General features: G+C 30.5%; 4 protein-coding genes across 4 annotated transcripts; 3 read left to right on the plus strand and 1 right to left on the minus strand.

Annotated features, from left to right (window-relative positions):
* The first annotated feature begins 2,867 nt into the window (after nt 1-2,867).
* Nucleotides 2,868-3,554, plus strand: LOC133805334 (uncharacterized). Its single transcript, XM_062243490.1, has one exon. The coding sequence runs from the start codon at nt 3,103-3,105 to the stop codon at nt 3,370-3,372; it is 270 nt and encodes an 89-aa protein (XP_062099474.1). The 5' UTR covers nt 2,868-3,102; the 3' UTR covers nt 3,373-3,554.
* Nucleotides 3,555-4,731: 1,177 nt separating this feature from the next.
* LOC133803562 (WEB family protein At1g75720) lies at nt 4,732-7,096 on the minus strand. The gene is made up of 2 exons (XM_062241648.1): nt 6,765-7,096; nt 4,732-5,567 (listed from the first exon to the last, which is right to left on the minus strand). Exons 1-2 carry the CDS (start codon nt 6,906-6,908, stop codon nt 5,004-5,006), a joined length of 708 nt encoding a protein of 235 aa, XP_062097632.1. The 5' UTR covers nt 6,909-7,096; the 3' UTR covers nt 4,732-5,003.
* Nucleotides 7,097-9,953: 2,857 nt separating this feature from the next.
* LOC133803310 (hexokinase-2, chloroplastic) lies at nt 9,954-13,589 on the plus strand. The gene is made up of 10 exons (XM_062241306.1): nt 9,954-10,132; nt 10,356-10,672; nt 11,005-11,155; nt 11,285-11,467; nt 11,552-11,626; nt 11,742-11,897; nt 12,009-12,104; nt 12,206-12,336; nt 12,563-12,644; nt 12,891-13,589. The coding sequence occupies exons 2-10, from the start codon at nt 10,383-10,385 to the stop codon at nt 13,227-13,229; spliced, it is 1,503 nt and encodes a 500-aa protein (XP_062097290.1). The 5' UTR covers nt 9,954-10,132; nt 10,356-10,382; the 3' UTR covers nt 13,230-13,589.
* A 5,709-nt stretch (nt 13,590-19,298) lies between these two features.
* Nucleotides 19,299-21,629, plus strand: LOC133804389 (AP-2 complex subunit sigma). Its single transcript, XM_062242563.1, has 6 exons — nt 19,299-19,457; nt 19,581-19,679; nt 19,771-19,821; nt 20,173-20,346; nt 20,646-20,705; nt 21,274-21,629. Exons 1-6 carry the CDS (start codon nt 19,455-19,457, stop codon nt 21,313-21,315), a joined length of 429 nt encoding a protein of 142 aa, XP_062098547.1. The 5' UTR covers nt 19,299-19,454; the 3' UTR covers nt 21,316-21,629.
* Nucleotides 21,630-21,643: the final 14 nt, after the last annotated feature.

Consider the following 21,643-nt stretch of genomic DNA (forward strand, 5'->3'; position numbering starts at 1 on the left):
TACCACATTTTACTACTCTTTTCATGGTTGAAAAACCTATGTGCGATAGTCTAAGATGCCACAAAAATAGAGAATCATACTCAACAAAATAGGCGGAATTAGCATTTTTATTGATAACATTGAAAGTTACATTATTGGTGCACAATTTAACCACACCCTCACAAGAGTACCAATTTCCCAAAAATACATTTGATTTGGTAAGTATAAGTTTACCAGACTCAAAAATGACTTTAATGTCGGGCTTGCCAAGCAAATCACCACTTACCAAGTTTCTACTCATTTAGGGAACATAAAGTACATTTACTAATGTAACTTTCTTGCCGGAGGTGAAAAAGACTTCAATGGTACCTTTGCCAAGTACCTTGGATTTGCCATCATTGCCCATTTGAATCTCATGGTTGTCCTTTGACTCTTCAAAGGTCTTGAACAATGATTTGTCATAGGTGACATGGGCGGTGGCACATGTATGATTTTATTTTTTTTAAATAATTATCATTGTAAAATATCTCAAAAATATCATATTTTAATTTTTTTTTAATTATTATTTATTTAATTTTATTTAAATGTAAGTCATGTTTACAATCTACTTTTAAATATAAGAATATTCTATTAAATATAAGAATAATTCGTTAAAGTTAACGGAAAAAAATAAAAAAACCATTAAAACCAAGAATTTTTGTTATCTACACACTTTTTATATAGAAGATATATATATATTAATGATTCAAAATCCAATTTAAAACTTAAACCCACAAAAATCTTCACTTAAGATACTGAATTTAAAAAAAAATATATGTTTGGGGCCATATTATGAAGCTTGAGACCGAAATAATCAAAATTTGAGGTTCTACACACTCCAAATTTGAGATTCTACACACTCCCGTGTAGATCTTGACAAAAAAATTCCAAAAAAAAAGAATCATCTCAAATGGGCAACTGAGTGAAAAGTTAAACCATCGATTTTGCATCAATGTGCATCGATTTTGACTCCCAAAATCAATTTTGATATAACCATTGATTTTACATCAATTTTGACACTCAAAATCAAGTTTATATAGAACCATCAATTTCGTTCGAAATTCTACCGATTTCAAATTTTTAGATCTAAAAGAAGACAAGAAAAAAAACGCGAAAAAAATAAAGGGTTAATTGCGGCTAAACTACCCAAACTTTATGGTTTGTTACACTTAAATACCCAAACTATTTGCTTTACGGCAAAACTACCCAAACTTCATAGTTAGTTACACTTAAATAGCCAAACAATTAAAATTTAATCTAAGTTGATTTTAAATTATGAAAAATAACTAAAATTGTATAAAAAAATATAAAAAAATAACCTAAATTAATTCTAAAATTAAAAAATAGTTTTATTTAATAAAAAAATATTTTGATAACAGTTAAAAAACTTTAACTAGAAAAAATAATTAAAAAATACTTTTAATTTTTAAAGACTTAAATTAATTGAAAAAAATATATAAATTTTTAAATATATATAAATAACCTAAATTAATTTTTTTTAATTAAAAAATAGTTTTATTTAAGTCTATTAATTTTTCAATTAATTTAAGTCTTTTAAAAATAAAAAAGTATTATTTTAATCATTTTTCTATTTAAAAGTCTTTTAGCTATTATTTTTACTTTAAATATTTTGATTAAAAACAATTTTTATTGAATAAAACATTTTTTTAATTTTATACTCAATTTATGTTATTTTTATTTTTATTTTTATTTTTATACAAGTTTAGTTATTTTTCATAATTTAAATCAACTTAAATTAATTTTTTTTAACTATTTGGGCATTTAAGTGTAACAAACTATGAAGTTTGGGTAATTTTACCGTAAAACCGATGGTGTGTGTATTTAATTGTAACAAATATACAGTTAGGGTAGTTTTGCGGCCAAAAAAAAGTTTTGGTATTTAAGTGTAATAAAGTATAAAATTTTAGTATTTTAGCTGCAACTATAAATAAATATAAAAAAATCATGCACAAAAGTGTTCAAAACATATAAATTAGTATATACAGTGAATATTTTTGGGAGTTAAAATTTTAGATTGAATTTTGAGTCATTAAAAGAAAAAGAAAAAAAAAAAGTAATGATATGGTGAATTGGTGCTTCAGTGATGGGAAGTGGCCTCATTGAGGTGATGTCTGCCGCCTTGGGTAGTTAGAAAGAAAGATTGAGGAAAACCAAGAGAGAAAAGAGAAGTATTATGGGAGGGGTATTTTAGTTTAAATTGAACTTTAGACCATATTTTTTCCAACAATTATTACACCTATCATATTTTTTAAATATTGGCTATTTGAAAGTATATATCTTCAATTTTCTCAATTCATACTCCAAACGTGGCCTAAAAGAATTAAATAAAGTTTTCCCCATTGAAATATATATTTAAATTTAAAGGTTGGCCTTGTCAAAAAAAAAATTAAAGGTTGGCCAACAAACAAGAATTGCAACAAAGGAGGCAACTTCCTAGCAAAGATTAATGAGTACTACTCCTTAAATCTAATTAGTATATATAGTAATACTGCTCTGTAATTAGTTTCTTCAGTAAAATAATAAGTTTGCAAAAGAGTAATAAGAACATAATTGAAAATTCTTTCTTGAAATTGATAGTGGACCAAGATGCAAATTAATCAAGTCTTTCCTTATTAAGATGAGAAATAAACAAACCCAACATGTCAGGACAAAGGGAAGCCCATGCAAATGATTTGGGCACATGAACATGCCCAACAACTTTTCCATATTCTGAATATGCTCTTGAGAGTAGTATCCCTCAATTAATTAATTAATTAATTTTTTTTTTTAAAAATACAAAATAAAACCTCTCACTCACTCACTCCTTCCTTCCCACATTTTTGTTTTTTTAATTTATATCCCCAAAAAACAAACGACACTTCTCCATGATCACATTACACTTCCCGGAGGTTTTGATTCAGAGAATACAATGCAAAAACATAATCACATGAGAGAAAAAGGCTTTGTTATACGAGTAGAGAACAACACTACTTCTTCAACTACTAGCAGCCTTGAAACCCTTCAATATAAGAACTACTTATCTCCTCAAACCAACATTAATTTGAACTTCTGAACTTCTCTGCCATGAAAATCTTCAATCGTCTCCGTAAGCTTCTCATGAGGCTTATTCTTTCTCTCCCGTCAAGAGCTCATCGGTCCTCGTCGACGTCTTCGGCTACGCCACGATACGGCGACGTTCGGTTCGATCCTCCCAAGACTTCATGCAGCTCTTACTACTCTTCTCACTCTCACTATAACGAGGCCATAGCCGACTGTATCGAGTTCTTCAACAAGTCCTCGCAAGATGGTATTTTGGATGATCATGAACGAAAGTCATTAGATGTTCTGGTTTGATATAAATATATTTATATATTATTTACTCTTTTGTTATATATATGGTTTGCCGTATTACTATTAATTGTTTTGCCTCTTTAATTTTCTAAGCTCATATATACGAATCTGATTTTCAAAACTCGATCGGTGAGAGATGCTAACTAATGAGATTCCTTCTTCATTTGTTCCTGTAATTTGCAGTAATTCTGGGATTTGTACTTGTACAATTATTTAAGAAAGGTTCCAATATTTTTCTGTAAAAAACAGTACAATATTGAATTTTAGTGTGATTTTTTTTTTCTTTTATCATTTATAATATAATATGAGATATATATATATATATATATGTATGAATATAAAGACTTCCAGCTGGAAAGGAGATTAACTTTTGATATTACTGTAATTTTGATTCTGCTGCTGCTTTTTAGTATAACTACTTAACTAGGAACGATTTTGGGTCAAACTAAAGCGGGTATGATTTTGAAAACGGTGGTTGGGTTGGTAACTTCTGATTGCGGTGGGGTCTATCTATATGAATTAATTAAGGCATGTGTACTTACTTGTCATTGATTATGTTACCACATAAATATTAAATATATGATCGTATATATAATTAATATAGCCATATGTAGATGATGTCGGCGAGGTTATAAAGCATTGGGTTGTAACATGTAAATGATTTACTGATTTATTATCATCCAAAGATAAAAAAAGACCATAAACAAAAATGTTCGAGCACTACTTCTTATATTCCACGTATATAACAACAGAAAAGCAATGAATTAATGTTCATAACATGTAGTTCGTAATAATAATAAATTTGAAACAAAAACACTTGCAAAGACGGCATGTTTTATGATTTATATTCATAAGTCGTTTTTTTAAAGAACGTACAAGAAACAAGAAAATGAAAAAGGACATAATATGCTAGCTGCTGGGGCTGATGATTTCTTTTAAGATTTATCAAGTAAAGTTCGCCAGTTAATTAAAATCTCAATGATATTTTTTGGGAGGTTTTATTAATTAGGAAAATAAGAAATTATGATATTGTGCTATAGTCTATGCTAATGCTATGGTATTCTTTCAAATTCAGCCTCGCCCATATTGTGTCCAGACAATAACGAAATATCTACTTTAATAATATATATATATATATATAATTATAGAGAGTTTGTATAGTGATTATTCTTCTCTATATAGTTCATGGAGGTTCGATGTACAGTGTATAGGCTCGATCATTAATTATTGTTCATTTATTGTAGTGTATTAATCTGACTCTTTATTGTATAGTTCAAAGGCTTTTCTTTGCTTTTGTATATTTGTCCAATGATCAGTAAAAAAGAAATAAATAAAAGATTGCTGCAGGAAATGACGTATACATTTATTTGATCAGAAATTAAATTCCTTATTAGATATATGTTCACAACATTTTTTGTCTCATCCCTAAGCCAATCTTCTTGGCTAATAACATACAAAAACAAAACATAAATAACATAAAAACAAATTAAGGGACTTGGAAATTATTCTTGGATCCAAAACAGTAGAGATTAAAACAAAAACAAAAGTGCACTAATATATATTTATATATATATATATATAGTACTTAGTATAATAAGGTCTCATAATGTTTATATAATAATATTACGGTCTCATCATGCAACTTCAGTGCTTGGTTTCTTCTTGGAAAAGATCCCTCCTATCAAAGGAATCAAAGGCTTCTTCTTCTTCTTATTCTTATCCTTATTCTTGAGAGAAGGATGTCTCTCCAAAATCTCAACTCCTCGTGGGATCATAACTTGTTCCAGTGAAGGTGGATTTGCAAAAGTCACATACCTTTTCTTTTGGAATTCAACTGATGATTCACCAACCTCTTGATCATGATATTGATGATGATGATGAAGATGACGATGACGATGACGATAATGATCATCATCATCACCACACAACAATGTGTGTGTTCTGATCTCATCAAACCTTCTCGAGCCCTCGACAAACTTAACATCTTCAATCTCAGTTTCCCGGTCTTTCAATAGTCGAAGCTCTTGCTTTGTTCGTTCCAGCTCTTGTTTAAGAGAAGATAAGCTATTTGCCATTAGCTCACTTTCTTCTTTAGCTTTTTGGAGGCTTTGTTTGGTTTCCTCGAGCTCAGCTGTCACGTTTCCTGCTAGCTTTGATGATGGGCCATGCCCTTTCTCATTTTCTCTTCCATTATTCATCTAAATTAATTAACCCATCACAAATTTTTATTATATATATGTACCATAGTCATGATTAGTGAATTAGACCTTTTACTTTAATAAAACTTTAAAAATATCTATCTATAATTTTGTTATAATAATGAATGCTTGTAAATATATATATATATATATATATGTATTTCAAAAAAAAAACTAGAGAATTAATGTAATAATTGTTGTTTTTTTTTAAAAAAAAAATCTAGGCTGGAATGACACTGTGCTCAATGCTTGCTTGTGACCTTTCCAGCCTTTTGGAAAAATAAAATAAAAAATGAAGTGTAATTAATTAAGGGAATATTTATGGGAGAAACATCCGACATTTCTTCATTTGAAAGTCAAGAAGATTTGATTCCCTAATTAAAGATTATTTTATAGTAAACTTATTATGTTAATTAATTACTCAATCTCTCACAGCACAGAAAAATATATAATTAGTTTCATTATTACGTGTGTATATAACTTTATTCCATTTGCACATGATTATAATAATTAAATCAATGAAGAAGGTAACTACATTCTTCTCTTCAGAGCATATATATAATCATTGGAAAACAACATCAACAAGCAAACCGTACATATCTATGTCTAAAGCCTTTAGAGTGTGGACGCGTGTATTATTATACATAATAAAATCTTCTACTTCATTTCATTATTGTAAATGCAAAAGCTTCTTATTAATATAATATATATTTTTATAAATATATTGGCGGAGCCATGGGGAAAAATGCATATAATGTTTTCAATTATAATAATTGATATGAGGAAATATTTATTCAAATTTTTGTATGTAAATATTTATAGGGAAATTCTAGGAATGCCACTTTTACAATTGTCCTAAATATCCTAAGGGGCGCACATGATTAAATGTCCTAAGTACATGCATGCTACTATAAAAATAATGTTACAAATATTGCTATTCATTTCTGCAAATTGTATATTGTTAATATTTGATCACACTGAGATAATTCTATATACGTATTTATAAATAAAATGAAAAAGCAAAAAAAAAAAAAATGTGTACAATGTTTTCAGACTATAAGACAAGTGAAAAAGTGGAAGAACAAATAGTAAAATATGAAATCCTCTAAAAGAAAATGGTAGTTCTAATCATGTGAAAACAAAATCAGTTATAATAAAACATAAAAAGAGATAGTGAGTAGTGATACGATTACGTACCTCTTTGAGCTTGGTGGTACTATAGAGCTCCCCTGCTAAGACCTTTTCTCCGAACAGCGTGACGGCCTCTTTGACAGACCGAAACGGTGCCGTTGTATCAATCTCTGCCCTATTCCTCATTGCTCGTCTTCTCTCATTCTCCATGGAGATTAGGTAGGTCTCTGATGAGAACACAGAACTATAAATACGTGTGTGCGTGTGTTTGGGTTTTGAAATGAGAGGTCAGGTGGGATTAGGAAGTAACAGGCAAACAAAGACGTAGCCCTTGTTATTATTTGTAGCTAGCTACTTGGTGACAGAAACCAGTGGTACTAACAGTGAAGAGAGAGAACATAAAATAAGGTTATATTGTGTTTGGGAGCTTCGTTTCTTCGCGTCCACTTCACTAGAATTCTGTTCTTATTTGTGAAAACGAAGCTGGTGGCTGGTGGTTGATATTTTGGATCTTGGGCGTGGTGTGGGTGTGGCCCAAACACTCGCAGTTATTTGGCGAGAGAGAGGGACTGTTTGCCTACACACCAACTGAATCCAGTACCTAATAATAATACCTAATTGGGCTTTTTCCTATGTAAAAGCCCATATATTATGCTATGCTAGTAAGAGTAGTGAGTTTTTTTTTACCAATTTTGGCTAAATCCCACCTTACACTTTGTGGTTACCTTACTTTACACCAAGTCAAAATAACTGAACAAATCTTAATCTTAACGAACACAATTATTAACTCTCTACTTTTTCTTTTTCAAAACTACTTTGCATCGTTTATCACTAACTTTAACTTTATGTAAGTAGTAGCAATGACATCAAACTATGTGACTATATATATTATAATTAAATAACGATTTTTAGGGAAAGAAAAGCCTAGATAAGCAACTTAGTCCACTTCATTGATGTGTCTTAAATAATTCTGATATAATAACGATTCATAAAAAAAAAACAAAAAAAAAAATCTACGAGAAAAATCAAGTTGAAGAAAGTGTATATTTTGTCAATTTGCGTAGTAAGGTATCCTTGCCATTGTTCTATGTTGTTTGGTTGAAGTGTGGTACAGAGTGGTCAGTTTTTTTTGTTTTGTATTTCTTCCTTCAAGTAGAGTTCTTAAATATCATATAAAGTCTAACAGTGACAGGGTCATATACGTGTGTATATACCTTTATACCATTTTTATCTATACGAAATACTAGGTTTGCTCTTATATTAAAAAATATATATTTCAAAAAACTGACATTTATTTTGTTGTAAATGAGCTAACAAATAATATCTTAAATCTGGTTTTGCTCCAAAAAAAAAATTTAATTCAGATAAAAATAAGAACTCACTCCTCTCTCATCTTTCCTCCCCACTCTCTATTTATTTCTATGTTTTTCATGCCTGACCCCTTATCTCTTATCTCTGAAACCCAACTTTTTTACTCAATGTTTTTGAAGAAGCTTTTTGAATTTATGAAAAACGATCATTATTTATTTATTTCTTTTTAATAATGGTATTGCTTACAGTAGGATGTTATTTGTGAATTTCTGAATTAGGAAAAAGTGATGAAAGAAAGTATAAATTGTCGTCTAATCCTATTAATAAAATTTTCTCTATTTGTTTACTAAGAAACTGACACATGAAAATGAATTAATTGTTACTGTCATATTATTTGTTTTGGGAATTATAAATGTGAGTTCTTTAATTAGGCTTTTTTTTTAATTTAGGTTTTTATATTAATTTTGTAAAATGAACGAAAACTGTATCATAATATTTTACTTAAGTAAAGTACTAGAAATTGAGAACATTTGGGAATTCGTTTGTGGAGTATCACTAGGCCGACTCAAATGATGCTTCTCTTGTCCATCTAAAAGTTTAAAACAAAGTACTGTTTTTGTGTTGAGAAAGGAAATATGTTATCGTATATATAACAATTGGTAGTTAACCAAAAATGCTTTTGTACATAATAATTAGCAACCTTGACTTCCATGGGATATAGTTATTATAATTGGCAGTGTTGGTCAATATAATTGGCAGTTATATGGTTAAATTTTGTTGGTAGAATTGGAATGGAACCTATTGTAGTAGGTAGCTTCTATAAATAAATGAATATATACATAATTTATAGAAATAATTCCAACACAAAATATTTTAGCTTAATTTGCAGTATAGAAGACAAAATAAGGCAGCTAAAGTTTTCGGCATTGGGTCCCAGAGCAATGAATACACGAAAGAATCCGACCGTGGTGGCCAAACTCACAAACATGTGATATGGAAATCTATTAATCAAGATGGGAATCATTTATTAAAGGAATATAAATACATATCACCTCACTTTCACTCCAATACTCTTTCAACTTTACTTACTTTAAACCGTAATTTTTGTTGATTAATTTAGTTTCTTAATAAAATCGGCCAAGTTTTAGGAATTCGCTAGTCCTAAGTTGTAAGCCATCAATATAATTAAGTTACAGTAAAACCAAAATACTTTTTTTTTTTTAAAAAACAAAAACAATTACAACAACAACAACAAAGCGCATAATACACAAAATTAGAATATCCGAAGGAAGAGCCAAAGAAAACATCCGAATCAAATAGACCGAATAATACCAAACCAGATGATATATATCTTTTTCAAAATATATTATATTTTACCAAATATAATTTTTTTTATATTTATATATATATATATTTAAAACTTTATCAATGTTGAGTATTATCAAAATGATATTTTATAAAATAATTACTCGCACCAAAATTTAGCGAAATTTTTTCATATTTGTTTTATCGGACTCGTTGTTTTCGAACTTGAAAATAATAATTATTAGATATTAGTTTGAAATTTAAAATATTAGATAAAATTATATAATTGGTTAGTTGTTTTTATACGGATAAAATCAAATAATAATAATAATAAAAGAGTAATGTTAGACATACCATTAAAATCATTATTCATAATAAAATGTTGTTTTCAAATTTTATAAGAGATTTAGTATGTGATTTTGAATTGAAGATATCTCATCTATTTTTTTTTTTTTAAAAAACAAATTAAGATTCAAGTTGTATCCTAATCCTCAACCAATTAAGTTTCGATGTGGCATGTATAAAGCCTTGCAACAAGTACAATTTGACATGTACAAAACAAATTACAATCAAACTTCCTCTGCATCAAGTATACATATGTATGTATGATCTACTTATTCATTATTATTTTCCCAGCATATTAATTCAGAAATTAGTAATTCTATATTTCATTAATTCGAAGCAACAATACTTATTATGCTGCCTCGTTCACTGTTGGCATCATTATTGTAGTCTTCGCCCATAGCTCACTCGTTCTCGTTTGTCATCCTCTGCCTTTGTTTCTCCACAAATAAAAAAAAATTCCCACCAACTCTAAGGTATCGTACCTGAAATTTAATCTGAATTTATTCATTTTGTTGTTTTGTTTACATTTTTTTTAAGATCAAGAAATAAAAAAAAGACTGAAACAAGAATAGTTAGTAACACTATGCTCAACTCGCTGTCTTCACCTCACTTATTATTTCTTCTTCGATCTCTATAATTATTATATTTTTGTTTCTCTGGTTTTAGTTTTGTTTCATTTTTTTTTTTTGGTTTTAGATCGAATCATCGAACCGTCCACCGAAAATGTCGGTTCCAGCGATATCGACATCCGTTGGATCGTTCTGCCTTTCACGATCCAACTGTCACAGCAGCACTAGCAGCAGGGGTATGCCTCGATCCGTTATGGCACTCCGATCCGGCGCCGTTTCGGTGGCTCCGATCTTGACCAACTTACAAAAAGACTGCGCCACTCCTTTGCCCCTGCTCCGCCACGTGGCAGACGCGATGGCAACTGATATGCGAAACGGACTCGCCGTCGACGGTGGCAGTGACCTCAAGATGATCCTCAGCTATGTTGATGCTCTCCCAACTGGGTATGTCAACTGCTATTTACGGCGCCGTTTTTGCTCTCCTTGTTGACTTTTCCACTTACGAACGAAATTTTAGTTTAATGAATTAATGTGTGTTACTGTTTTGTTAGTACTTACTTCAGATGTTCATTCAGAGTAAAGGGTTCCTTTTTACATAAAGTTATTCAACTCAAAGTTCATTTTTTTTTATTTAATAGATCTATTCAACTTTTTTTTATATATATATATGTATAATAATAATAATAATAATTGTTGGAAGGATCAACATAGAAAACAGATGATTTTTTTTAATTATATAATATTTATTTTGATCCAATTTATACTATTTGAAAAAGGAACGAGAAGGGTCTGTTTTATGCATTGGATCTTGGAGGTACAAACTTTCGGGTGCTTAGAGTTCAATTAGGTGGTAAGGAAGAGCGAGTGATAGCCACTGAGTTTGAACAAGTCTCTATTCCTCAGGAACTTATGTTTGGTACCTCTGAGGTCTGTATATTAATATTATTATTTACTAATTTGGTTCAGCAACAATGTTAGTTACAACTTTCTTATTGTTTATTGGCTTATGATTTTATTGTTCTGCGGATTTTGTTATGGAAAATCTTCAAACTGCAGCAACTTTTTGATTTTATGGCATCTGGGTTAGCTAAATTTTCACAAAAGGAAGGTGGGAAATTTCACCTGCCAAGTGGTAGGACGAGGGAGATTGGTTTCACATTCTCATTCCCAGTGAGGCAGTTGTCTATTGACTCTGGTATACTCATGAAGTGGACAAAAGGGTTTGCTGTCTCTGGAACGGTTAGTCGTTTGCTGCATTTTTCTTTACTCGCTTTATATTAATAGAGATATTAAACAGTGGAAACTATTAATCTCTTTCAACAGCCTGGCAAAGATATAGTTGCTTGTTTGAATGAAGCCATGGGAAGGCTTGGATTAGAGATGCGTGTGTCTGCCCTGGTATGCCTCTCTTCTTATGTTAGCATTCAACTTGAACTATCCGTGGTGTGTTTAGCTTCATGAAATGTCGTTCAGAAATAAATGATCAACTTGTTATGTTCTTTGATGTCTTCAGGTTAATGATGCTGTAGGAACACTAGCTGGTGCAAGGTACTGGGATGATGATGTAATGGTTGCAGTCATTTTAGGTACTGGAACTAATGCTTGCTATGTGGAGCGAACTGATGCTATTCCTAAACAAAAAGGGCAGGTCTCTTCATCTGGCAGAACGGTGTGTGGAAAAGCTCTGCATCTTTTTGCTCTTTCTTGTCATATGTTCAAATTCAATGATCATAACTAAGATGTTTGCCTTTGTTTTTTGACCAAATTTTGCTGCTTGTAGATTATTAATACCGAGTGGGGAGCATTCTCAACTGGTCTTCCTTTGACCGTGTATGACAGTGAAATGGATGCTGCCAGTATCAATCCTGGAGAGCAGGTAGATGTTTGATTTCTTCCATCACTCATTTTTAAGTTTATGCTGTTCATTTTATGCAGAATGTGCACCTATATGAATTGTTATTAAAATTTGATGTGCAGATATTTGAGAAAACAATATCTGGTATGTATCTTGGCGAAATTGTACGAAGGGTGCTGCTGAAAATGGCACAAGCAGGTGACTTGTTTGGTAAATCTGTGCCGGAGAAACTGTTCTCTCCTTTCATCCTTAGGTAATTAGACCTACTAATTATGATGGTGATTCATGGTCAGGCAGGCAGTGCATGGATTTTGGAAAACAAGTTGCAATTTAGCTCTGCTTTGTTGATTACTATAATCGTTTCATTTAGCTCTTTATAAATTTTACAATGTCAGAACGATTGCAAAAAATTATTTATCACATTTTGTTCCGTATAATCTCTCTACTGACATTCATTCATGATCTTTTAAATTTTACAGGACTCCGGATCTTTGTGCTATGCAGCAGGATAACACTGATGATCTTCAATCTGTTGGATCAATTTTATACAATGTAGCTGGGGTAAGTTTCCTATATTTTACCCTTGAAATAACATCTGAACCTTTGAACTGAGGTAATGGTAACTTAATCACTACTGGGGTCAACATGGAACAAAACAAAACAAACTAGTTTTGGAACATATAATTCAGAACGAAATACTCTATTTTTGCAATATTTTTGAGAAACAAAGTTAAGAAAGCAACTTTGATGATTATTTTTGTGTGTTTTCACATGATCTACTCCTTTGTTGCTTATGATATTCACCAGCTTGAAACCAATTTAAGTGTGAGAAAGATTGTTGTGGAGGTTTGTGATACAATAGTGAAGCGAGGAGGCCGATTAGCTGGGGCCGGAATTGTAGGTATTCTGCAGAAAATGGAGGAGGACTCGAGGGGCCTTATCTTTGGAAAGAGGACAGTGGTGGCTATGGATGGAGGGCTATATGAAAACTACCCACAATACAGAAGATACTTACAAGAAGCAGTCACAGAGCTTCTAGGGACAGAAATTTCTAGGAATGTGGTGATAGAGCATTCGAAAGATGGATCTGGTATAGGGGCTGCTCTCTTGGCTGCTGCAAACTCTAAGTATCCGCATGACGTTTAAGTTATAATCAAGGCAGGTTGACGTTTTCTCAACCATGTAATTAGTCTAGTAGTCTCTGGTCAAGAGTAAAATATATAGTTAATTGAGGCATTGATAAGTTGGACTCGTTCTTGGACTGAAGAATAATTTAGATAAAATTTATTCTTAGGAAACGCACTTCGAAATGGTCATTTTTATTTTTCGGCAGTGAACTGTCGAAGAACATTTGTTCCTAATGCGCCATAACTGTGTGGTGCAATTTTGTTATTTATTTCATGTGTAGTCTATAAGCTTGTGGTGGCCTTATCTGAACAGCTTTTCAAAAACAATAGTATGTAACATTATTTGTTATCTTTAATTAGTTTGGACAATTTTTTCTTCTCAATCCCACCAATTTCTTCGACGCTACTAAATAGTTGAATTTATTTATTCTTACTAGTTTCCTTATAAAAGGTTTCTTTTTCACTCTATTTCTCTCTCACAATGTTTAATTGTCATGATTAATTATTTTGTTTGCTTGGTCGGATGTAAGTATGAAACAAACGACGTCTAGTTTGAAGCTGAGAGATAAGAAACAAAAGCTACATTTAATGAACACAATAAGCATGTCGCTTTTTCACTCACAAATGGGATACAATTTTTTTTTAATTCATGTGTCTCTTTGTGAATAATGACAATTTTTTTTTTAAAAAAAAAAAAGAGTAGTCTTAATATATTTATTTATAATTACAATGATTTGTTCGCAGGCGTAATTTTTTTTTTGTCTCAATTTGAACAACTTTGCAATTGAAAAAAAAAACAGAGACAAACATATTGTCGAGTAGTATAATAAAACATTTAAGTTTCACAGCATTAATGTGAGATGAAAATTTCTTTTAAGAAAATAATGATTTGAAATTCAGGAGTAAAAAATGGATTTTAATTTATTTTTAGGGTGAAAATTTAAAATCGAGATGAACACAGACAACAAACTACACTACAATAATATTACCAACTAAAATGATCCTTGAGTTATAGTTATTATATCATTTTGATCTCTCAATTTTAACTCAAACAATACATCAAATAAGAACTTTGAAACTGTTGCTTTGTCTCCAGCCAGCTTTAAACTTGTGATTATGCATTGGTGAGAAGGAGAGTGATGTTTATGGACTGAAATCACCTAAATATTGCAAGGATGTAAGCACTATGTTTGTTAATAACATATTTTTAGTACGTAGTATTTAATACTTACACAAATGAAAAAAAAATTACAAAGTGCAACATTGTTTATTGAGTAAAATTTACTCTCATTTTCTTCTATATAATGATTCAAACGAATGTTATTTCTTACACCAAATTTGATTAGTTTCTTGTAAAAAGTTTAGGGTCTTCAAATTAAAATTAAACTTATTTATAACTGAAGCAAATGGGTCATTTGGTTTAATATTTTCTTTTTCACGGTATGATTTGGTTTTTTATTTTGAAAAAACTACATCAACGGTTTGGTCTAAAAAAATCATTTAAATTGCACCAAATTGATTAAAGAAACAAGGACAAAGCACGGAGAAGAAGAAAGGATAAAATGAGTAGAGAGAGAAAACAAAAGTTTGTAATTGCTTAAAAAACTGATGTGTCATTAGTTTGTTGTTGGTATAAGATGTTTATGGAATAATATCTTGATTTTTAATGGATCTTATAATATGATTATTGGTCCTAGTGTTAAGAATGATGTTATAATATGCAGGTGGTGATTCTTGTTATTTCATTTCATGTTTTGCAAATAGATTGACGAAAATTTAGACTTTATGCCTATTTTCTCGGATGTTGAAGAATAATCCTTGTTCAAAAATATTACAACATAGCTATTTTTTAGTTTAACATTCCTAGTATACCTTTCATTTGATTTATAGTTTTAATTTATTTTTTAAGTTTCTCGGTAAAATTTATTTATTTATTTTATTAATCTTCAAATTTTATTTGTTTTACTTGTTTTTATGATAACATGATGAATTATAAAGAATGAAAGAATAATTATTGCAAATAAGAGAATGGAGAACAAAATCCCAAAAAATTAATGGAGAATGAAGAAGAATACAAAGAAGAGAAGAGTCTTTTTAGTCTTACAACAAAGAAGGGAAGGGGAGGGATGGGTCGTTGCTGAAGAAGACAAGAAGGAGAAGATAAAAGTATTGAGTGCTAGCTAGTTGATCTTTTTGGTCTTACAACATGAAGAAGGGGATGTTGGCTGGTCTTTTTAGTCTTAGCAGAGGAAGAAAGCAAATGGAGTGGCGGGTCTTTTTGGTCTTATCAGAGGAAGAAAGCAAAGAAAGAGGAGAAGAGAAAATGAGGAGATATCGTGACTTTTACGGGACTTTTAGGGTTTGTGTTTAAAATTCATGTGATTTTTCAAAATTAATTGAGTGCCACTTCATTAATTTTTAATAAATTAAAAATAAAAATAAAAGAAAAGGTTATTTTGCAAATTTCAATTTGTTAGATGGTCATTTTGACAAACTCCTTGTTCAAACCCATATTCAATCAACCTTCAAACCCGAACCTAGATTCATCCATGTAAAACTCAAACATCACCCAAAAGAATAAAATAAAAATAAATGCAGAATTAAACGCAAATCTCCCGTGTGTTGCCTTTGTCGTCAGATTCCTCTACAATCCCATCGTCGGATCAAACCCGAATTGCATCTCGAGTTGGCTGTCGTCAAAGCCAAGATGAGTGGGAGTGAAGGGTCGAGATGAGTGGACGAGCTTCGAAGTTGGGTTATACATCGACAAATGGAGCTTAAGATTTGTGTGGGGTTGAACATTATCCTCGTCAGAGCTGAGATCCGGGTTTCAGGTGAGGGTGAGATCTGGATTTCAGAGTTTGGGAACTGAGAGGGTGAGGGGACGGTTGAGGGAATATTGAATTGGAAAAGATGGTAAGGGTGGGAGGTTGAGGAAGATAAAGAGATGAGTTTTTAGGTTTTAGGGAGATGATCAAATAAAGATGAATTACAAGAGAGAGGTAATTGAGGAAGATGAAGATTTGGGGATTTTTTTCCTTAATTTTTTTTTTATGTTTAATTTTCTAATAAATCACGTTTTAAAAATTAAGATATACTTTTTTATTTATTTTTAAATGTTTTAAATTTATTTTTCTATTTTTTTGTTTTTAATTAATTAAATATTTTTAAAAATAAATTATTAAATGTTTAACATGTGACCTAATATAGTATTGTCACGTGTGTTTTTGTTGGCATTTAACAAATCGCACTTAAGAGCTAAAAGTGTATGGTTGCAAGAAAAATATAAGGTTCGAGGGTTTTGCTATCAAAATTTTTTATTAGGGGTATATGTGCATCAACCGAAAAAGATTGGGGTTTTGTGGCAAATAAATATCCTTTTATTAAGTTTTCTTGATTTGAGATAGTAACGAGCTCCTTTCTTTTTCCTCTTTTTTTTTTAAAGAAAATAAATAAATAATAATAAAGGCATTGATGTCTATGAACCCCTCCATTAGAACAAATGTAAGACAATCACTACTATAAAATTGATGTGGTACCATAGTTTTAAATTGTGGTAAGAACGTTCATACAATAGTTCTGATATTATTGTATCATGCAGTGTAGTGACATGTATTAGCAAGAGACAACCGTCACAGATAGAAGATCAACTCAATTGCCCAAGAAAAATGAAAAAAAAAACAGTGAGGAAAAATATATTTACATAATTTAGTTTATTTTTTAAATTATATTTCGTTAGCTATATTTTTATAAATATATTTTTAGGTTTTTATATTTATAAAAAATATATTGAAATATAATAAATAATTTATTAATAGCTAATATTAAATATTATTAAAAAGTTAGACAAATTATTTAAATGATTTATTTTTAACTAAAAGAAATTTAGTATTACAAATGATTAATTACTACTTTGACAAGTTTTATTTCAATATTAATTATTTTTTTTCGTAAAGAATTGTTATTAGTTTTAAAAGAAAATAAATTAAAATTTATACTATAACATCATAATAAGTATGAATTTTTATTTAATTTTTTATTAAATATATAATAACTAATTAAATTAATAATTAATATTAAAAATTAGACAATTATTTGAATAATTTATTTGAAAAAAGAACTCATTTTTTAATTAATAGCTATTCTATGTTGAAAATTATTAATTTGTAAATTTCTTATGAATATATTTATATAAAAAATTAAATTATATTAAAAAAATATAAATTTTTCCATACTTGATTAAAAAAAATTGTATTAGAAGAGACAACAGTTTTCACATAAATGTCATCTCGTGTTAAAAGTAGACATGCTACGACAGTATCACCAAAACTCTCATCTCATGTAAGTTTTAATTTGCATGACATGATAGTTCAAGAGCTATAGTTATCACATGTCTATTCTTAACATGAGACAACAATTTTCGTAGAACTATTGTCTCTCGTGTGTTACCTAAATACAACTTTGTAGTAGTAAATGGTCAATTTATGGATCAAAATAGTACAAAACAACATGAAGTTAATCCAATATTTGTATATGTCTATCTGAAAAATTAATTACTCAAATAATTAATATCATAATGATAATGTTTCATAAATATATATTAATAAACTTAAGGGTGTGTTTGAAAGTCATCTTGCAATTGAAATTGCGTATAATTTGAGGTAATTATTAGATTTTACATGTTTGTTTAATCAAGTAACCATACAGTTATTATATTCTAAAATAAAGTGTAATTACTAGGTTGTGTAATTGGAGTAGTAAATCATCAAAGTAAATTATAAAAGTGATTGAACAAATAATTAGTGAAACTAATACAAAAATTAAACATGTCCGGTTAAATGAGAGCAACATGTTTCCAAATAAAATAATAATAATTTAAATGGGAATTTGAGTTTATATGCTTACTTGGTAACTTAATCAAACAAAATATGCTTCCTATATGTAAACTTTTAAAAAATATACTTCGAACTTATTTTTGCACTAAAATATCCTTAATTAAATTTTTTCCTTGCCCTTTCAAATATACCTAATTTATTTAAATTAAATTAACATTACAAAAAAGTACCTAAATATGAAAATTAAACCTAAATCTATTAACATAAACTAAACCTAAACCCATACAATAACTAATCTCGTATTTATCAAACCATCACCGACGTCAAAGCCTAGTTCGTTCAATCTCAGCGTTGTTGTCTTCCTCGACCTAGACCTCGTCACCTAGCTTGTCGCATGTCCCACATCGTGCGACGTCTAACTATAGCAACCCAACCCAGTTCATCCCTCTCATGGCCATTGTCTTCCTTGACCCACCCTTCATCAATGTCAAACCACCTCGTCAAAGCCAATCAAACCCAAGCCTCGTCACCTAACTTGCTGCACGTCCATCATCGTCGAATTTCCTCTGTCGTTGCATGTCCACCCAAACTACAATTCTAAATCTAGGGTGTTTTAGTAACAGGTTTAGTTTTTTTTTTTGGTAAAATGTTAATACATGGGTTTAGTTTTAGTTTGTGCTAATGAATTTAGGTATGGATTTTAGATTTTAGGTATTTTTTTTAAATGTTAATTTAATTTAAATAAATTAGGTATTTTTAAAAGGGAAGGGAAAATTTTAAGTTAAGGGTATTTAAGTTCACGAAAAAAAAACGTTTGACTCATATTTTCCAAAGTTAATGGTAGTACTAGACTGAGCTTAATGCTAGGTCTTCATTTGACTTTTATTAAGTTAAATTATTTAGCAGTTGTGACTGCTTTTTTCAAACATCATTTTATTGTAATGACGTAGGTTCTTTATTAGAGGATATTGCAACTTTGTTGTCTAATTTTCTAAGAGTGTCCATGATCCATGTACGTCGTACAACCAATAAGGTTGCGCATAGATTTGCAGTAAATGCTCATAGGGTGAACGACAAATTTATATGGCTAGAACATTTTCCAACTTTTCTTCAACTTGTTTAGTCTTCTAAACTATACGACATTATAAATTTTTTCAATGAATATAATTGGTTGAAAAAAAAAAAAAAATACATGTAAACTCAAATTTCCCATTTAAATTAAATACGAAAAACGGCATGTCGTTTATTGACTATAAACGATAGCATACTTTTTTCTTTCACGAGGTTAATCAACGAATACGGCTGGACAGAACAGAAGACGAAGGTGTGTTGATCGGCTTATTACCATAATCAAACCAATCTTCTCTTTCCTTTCTCGTTCGCTTCTTCTGTTCTTCAATTGTAGAACAATGGTACCATTCTCATATTTTATATTTTTAACTTTTATTTATTTTGAAATTAGATAATATGCAATGTTGTGCTAATGTATTTGTGTGATTGAATCATTTGTGTTTGACTTATATTCGATCTTGCAGATCCGATTCATACTCTTACAGAATCGGCAAGGCAAGACCCGTCTGGCAAAGTACTACGTTCCCCTTGAGGATTCTGAGAAACACAAGGTTGAATATGAGGTATGTATGCTTGTTCGCACATGATTCTTGTTTCGAATGAAACTACATGTCTCAAGGATTTTGAGTTCGATTTTTGTTTTTTCTTGCCTAGGTTCATCGTTTGGTGGTAAACAGAGATCCCAAATTCACAAATTTCGTTGAGGTGATCTTTTTTCTCTTTATTTCCCCTAATCCTGTACATTTGATTTTTCAGTTCGATCTATAATTAGGTTTGTCGCTTTTGAGTTCTGGTAAGGGTTTGTGGTTTCAAACCCCCAAAATAAATAAATGAAAAAAAGGGTTCTAGGAAGATATGTGAAAAAATATAACTTGGAGTTGTTTCATTGCTTTGCTACATTGTATGAGGAATAATCAACGGGTTTTGGCATTTCATTTCTACACAATACCTTTACCTTGATTGGGCAAGAATGATAATATTGGTTTAAGGGCTGTAAATGGTGTTTGTTAGGATATTACTATGTCTGACCACCTTATCTCATGAGACTTCTTGCAGTTTCGTACACACAAGGTGATCTACAGGCGTTATGCTGGATTGTTTTTCTCGTTGTGTGTCGATATTACAGATAATGAGTTAGCATATCTGGAGTGCATTCATTTATTTGTGGAGATTTTGGATCATTTCTTTAGCAACGTTTGCGAGCTAGATTTGGTTTTTAACTTTCACAAGGTTAGTTGCTTTCATGAACTTAATCTCCATATATAAGTTACACTTTTGTGTTTTTGACTTCTTCCCTTGTTTCCATGGTTGTTTTAGCAAATTTGTTTTTCTGTAAACAAATTACCCTGTGATTGATTGTTATTTTGATGGTCTATATGTTCGTTATGGAGAATATTGCATCAAGAACTTTGTTTTTTTATCAATATGTTTACTATTTTAGTGTTAGGACTTCAATGTATAGATGAATATATCTATTGCTAACAAAACTTTCCTGAATATCTAAACTCATACTTTGTTGTCCTGTGAAGGTCTATCTCATACTTGATGAGTTCATTCTTGCTGGAGAGCTCCAGGAAACTAGCAAGAAGGTGTGTATATATTGATCTTTAGTCTCTACTCATTTAGTTTTTGTGGAAGCAATATTTGCATGCTTTTGGGATCTTTTCTCTCCACCTTTCGTTTGTGTGTGTGAACATTGCTTTAGTGGGGTAGTGACAAGTAATATTTTCTCTGTTCTGTTCTTTTCTCGTTGGCTGTATTTTATTCCTGGAGAATTAGTTAGCTGTTTTGCTTGGAAGCCTATTTTTAACTCCATAGTGCACTCTTGTGATAATTTACTGTCTTTCTGTGTGGAACCAAATTTTTTGTGCATTTACGATTCTTAGATATGATATGGTTACATCACTGACTGTTGTTTCTCTGTTTCTCTTCATTGCCCCCTTTCTTCGTCTTGTCATTTATTGGCTGAATACTCTCTTTTTTCATTTTATTTTCTCTGTCTTCAATAAGGGTATGAGAATAGGTTTTGGGTTTTTTCAAAGTTTGAGTGCACATACATATTTTATTTATTTGTGCAGAGTTTTTGAATTTGCAGATATGTAAACACTGTAAAAATGTGACATTAAAAATGTTTACTGTGAATGTTGTTTCTTGCAGGCAATTATAGAGAGAATGGGGGAGCTGGAAAAACTAGAGTAACATTTCTGTGGTGAAGAGTGTGTAGAAGCGCGGACTCTGTTTTTCTGGGGCGTTAAGACTTGTTTACCTTAGACGATGTGATGCTCTAGTGTAACATTAGAAATGGAACTAAAATTGTTTCTTCTTCTTCTTTGCATCACCAATGTACTTTCCATTTTCTTTTTCTATTTTTTTGACAATTCATGTGATATACTATTATCACCATAGGCGAGAGAGAGTGCTTCTGTTCAGTGGGTTGTGCTTATATCTGCAATTTTTTTCAATGTGTTTTTCCAACTTTTTCTATTATATCCAACGGTACCCGGTTGTGTTTATAGTTAGTCTTAAG

Source organism: Humulus lupulus, chromosome X, assembly GCF_963169125.1.
Source record: "Humulus lupulus chromosome X, drHumLupu1.1, whole genome shotgun sequence".
Taxonomy (NCBI): Eukaryota; Viridiplantae; Streptophyta; class Magnoliopsida; order Rosales; family Cannabaceae; genus Humulus; species Humulus lupulus.

Coding starts and splice junctions, on each gene's coding strand:
- LOC133805334 (XM_062243490.1), top strand. CDS start 3,103: ATGAAAATCTTCAATCGTCTCCGTAAGCTTCTCATGAGGCTTATTCTT.
- LOC133804389 (XM_062242563.1), top strand. Junction 20,347..20,645: donor TGGTTTTTAACTTTCACAAG/GTTAGTTGCTTT, acceptor TGTCCTGTGAAG/GTCTATCTCATACTTGATGA. Junction 20,706..21,273: donor TCCAGGAAACTAGCAAGAAG/GTGTGTATATAT, acceptor TGTTTCTTGCAG/GCAATTATAGAGAGAATGGG.
- LOC133803562 (XM_062241648.1), bottom strand. CDS start 6,908: ATGGAGAATGAGAGAAGACGAGCAATGAGGAATAGGGCAGAGATTGAT. Junction 5,568..6,764: donor GTACCACCAAGCTCAAAGAG/GTACGTAATCGT, acceptor TAATTAATTTAG/ATGAATAATGGAAGAGAAAA.
- LOC133803310 (XM_062241306.1), top strand. CDS start 10,383: ATGTCGGTTCCAGCGATATCGACATCCGTTGGATCGTTCTGCCTTTCA. Junction 11,468..11,551: donor GGTTTGCTGTCTCTGGAACG/GTTAGTCGTTTG, acceptor CTCTTTCAACAG/CCTGGCAAAGATATAGTTGC. Junction 11,898..12,008: donor TCTCTTCATCTGGCAGAACG/GTGTGTGGAAAA, acceptor TGCTGCTTGTAG/ATTATTAATACCGAGTGGGG.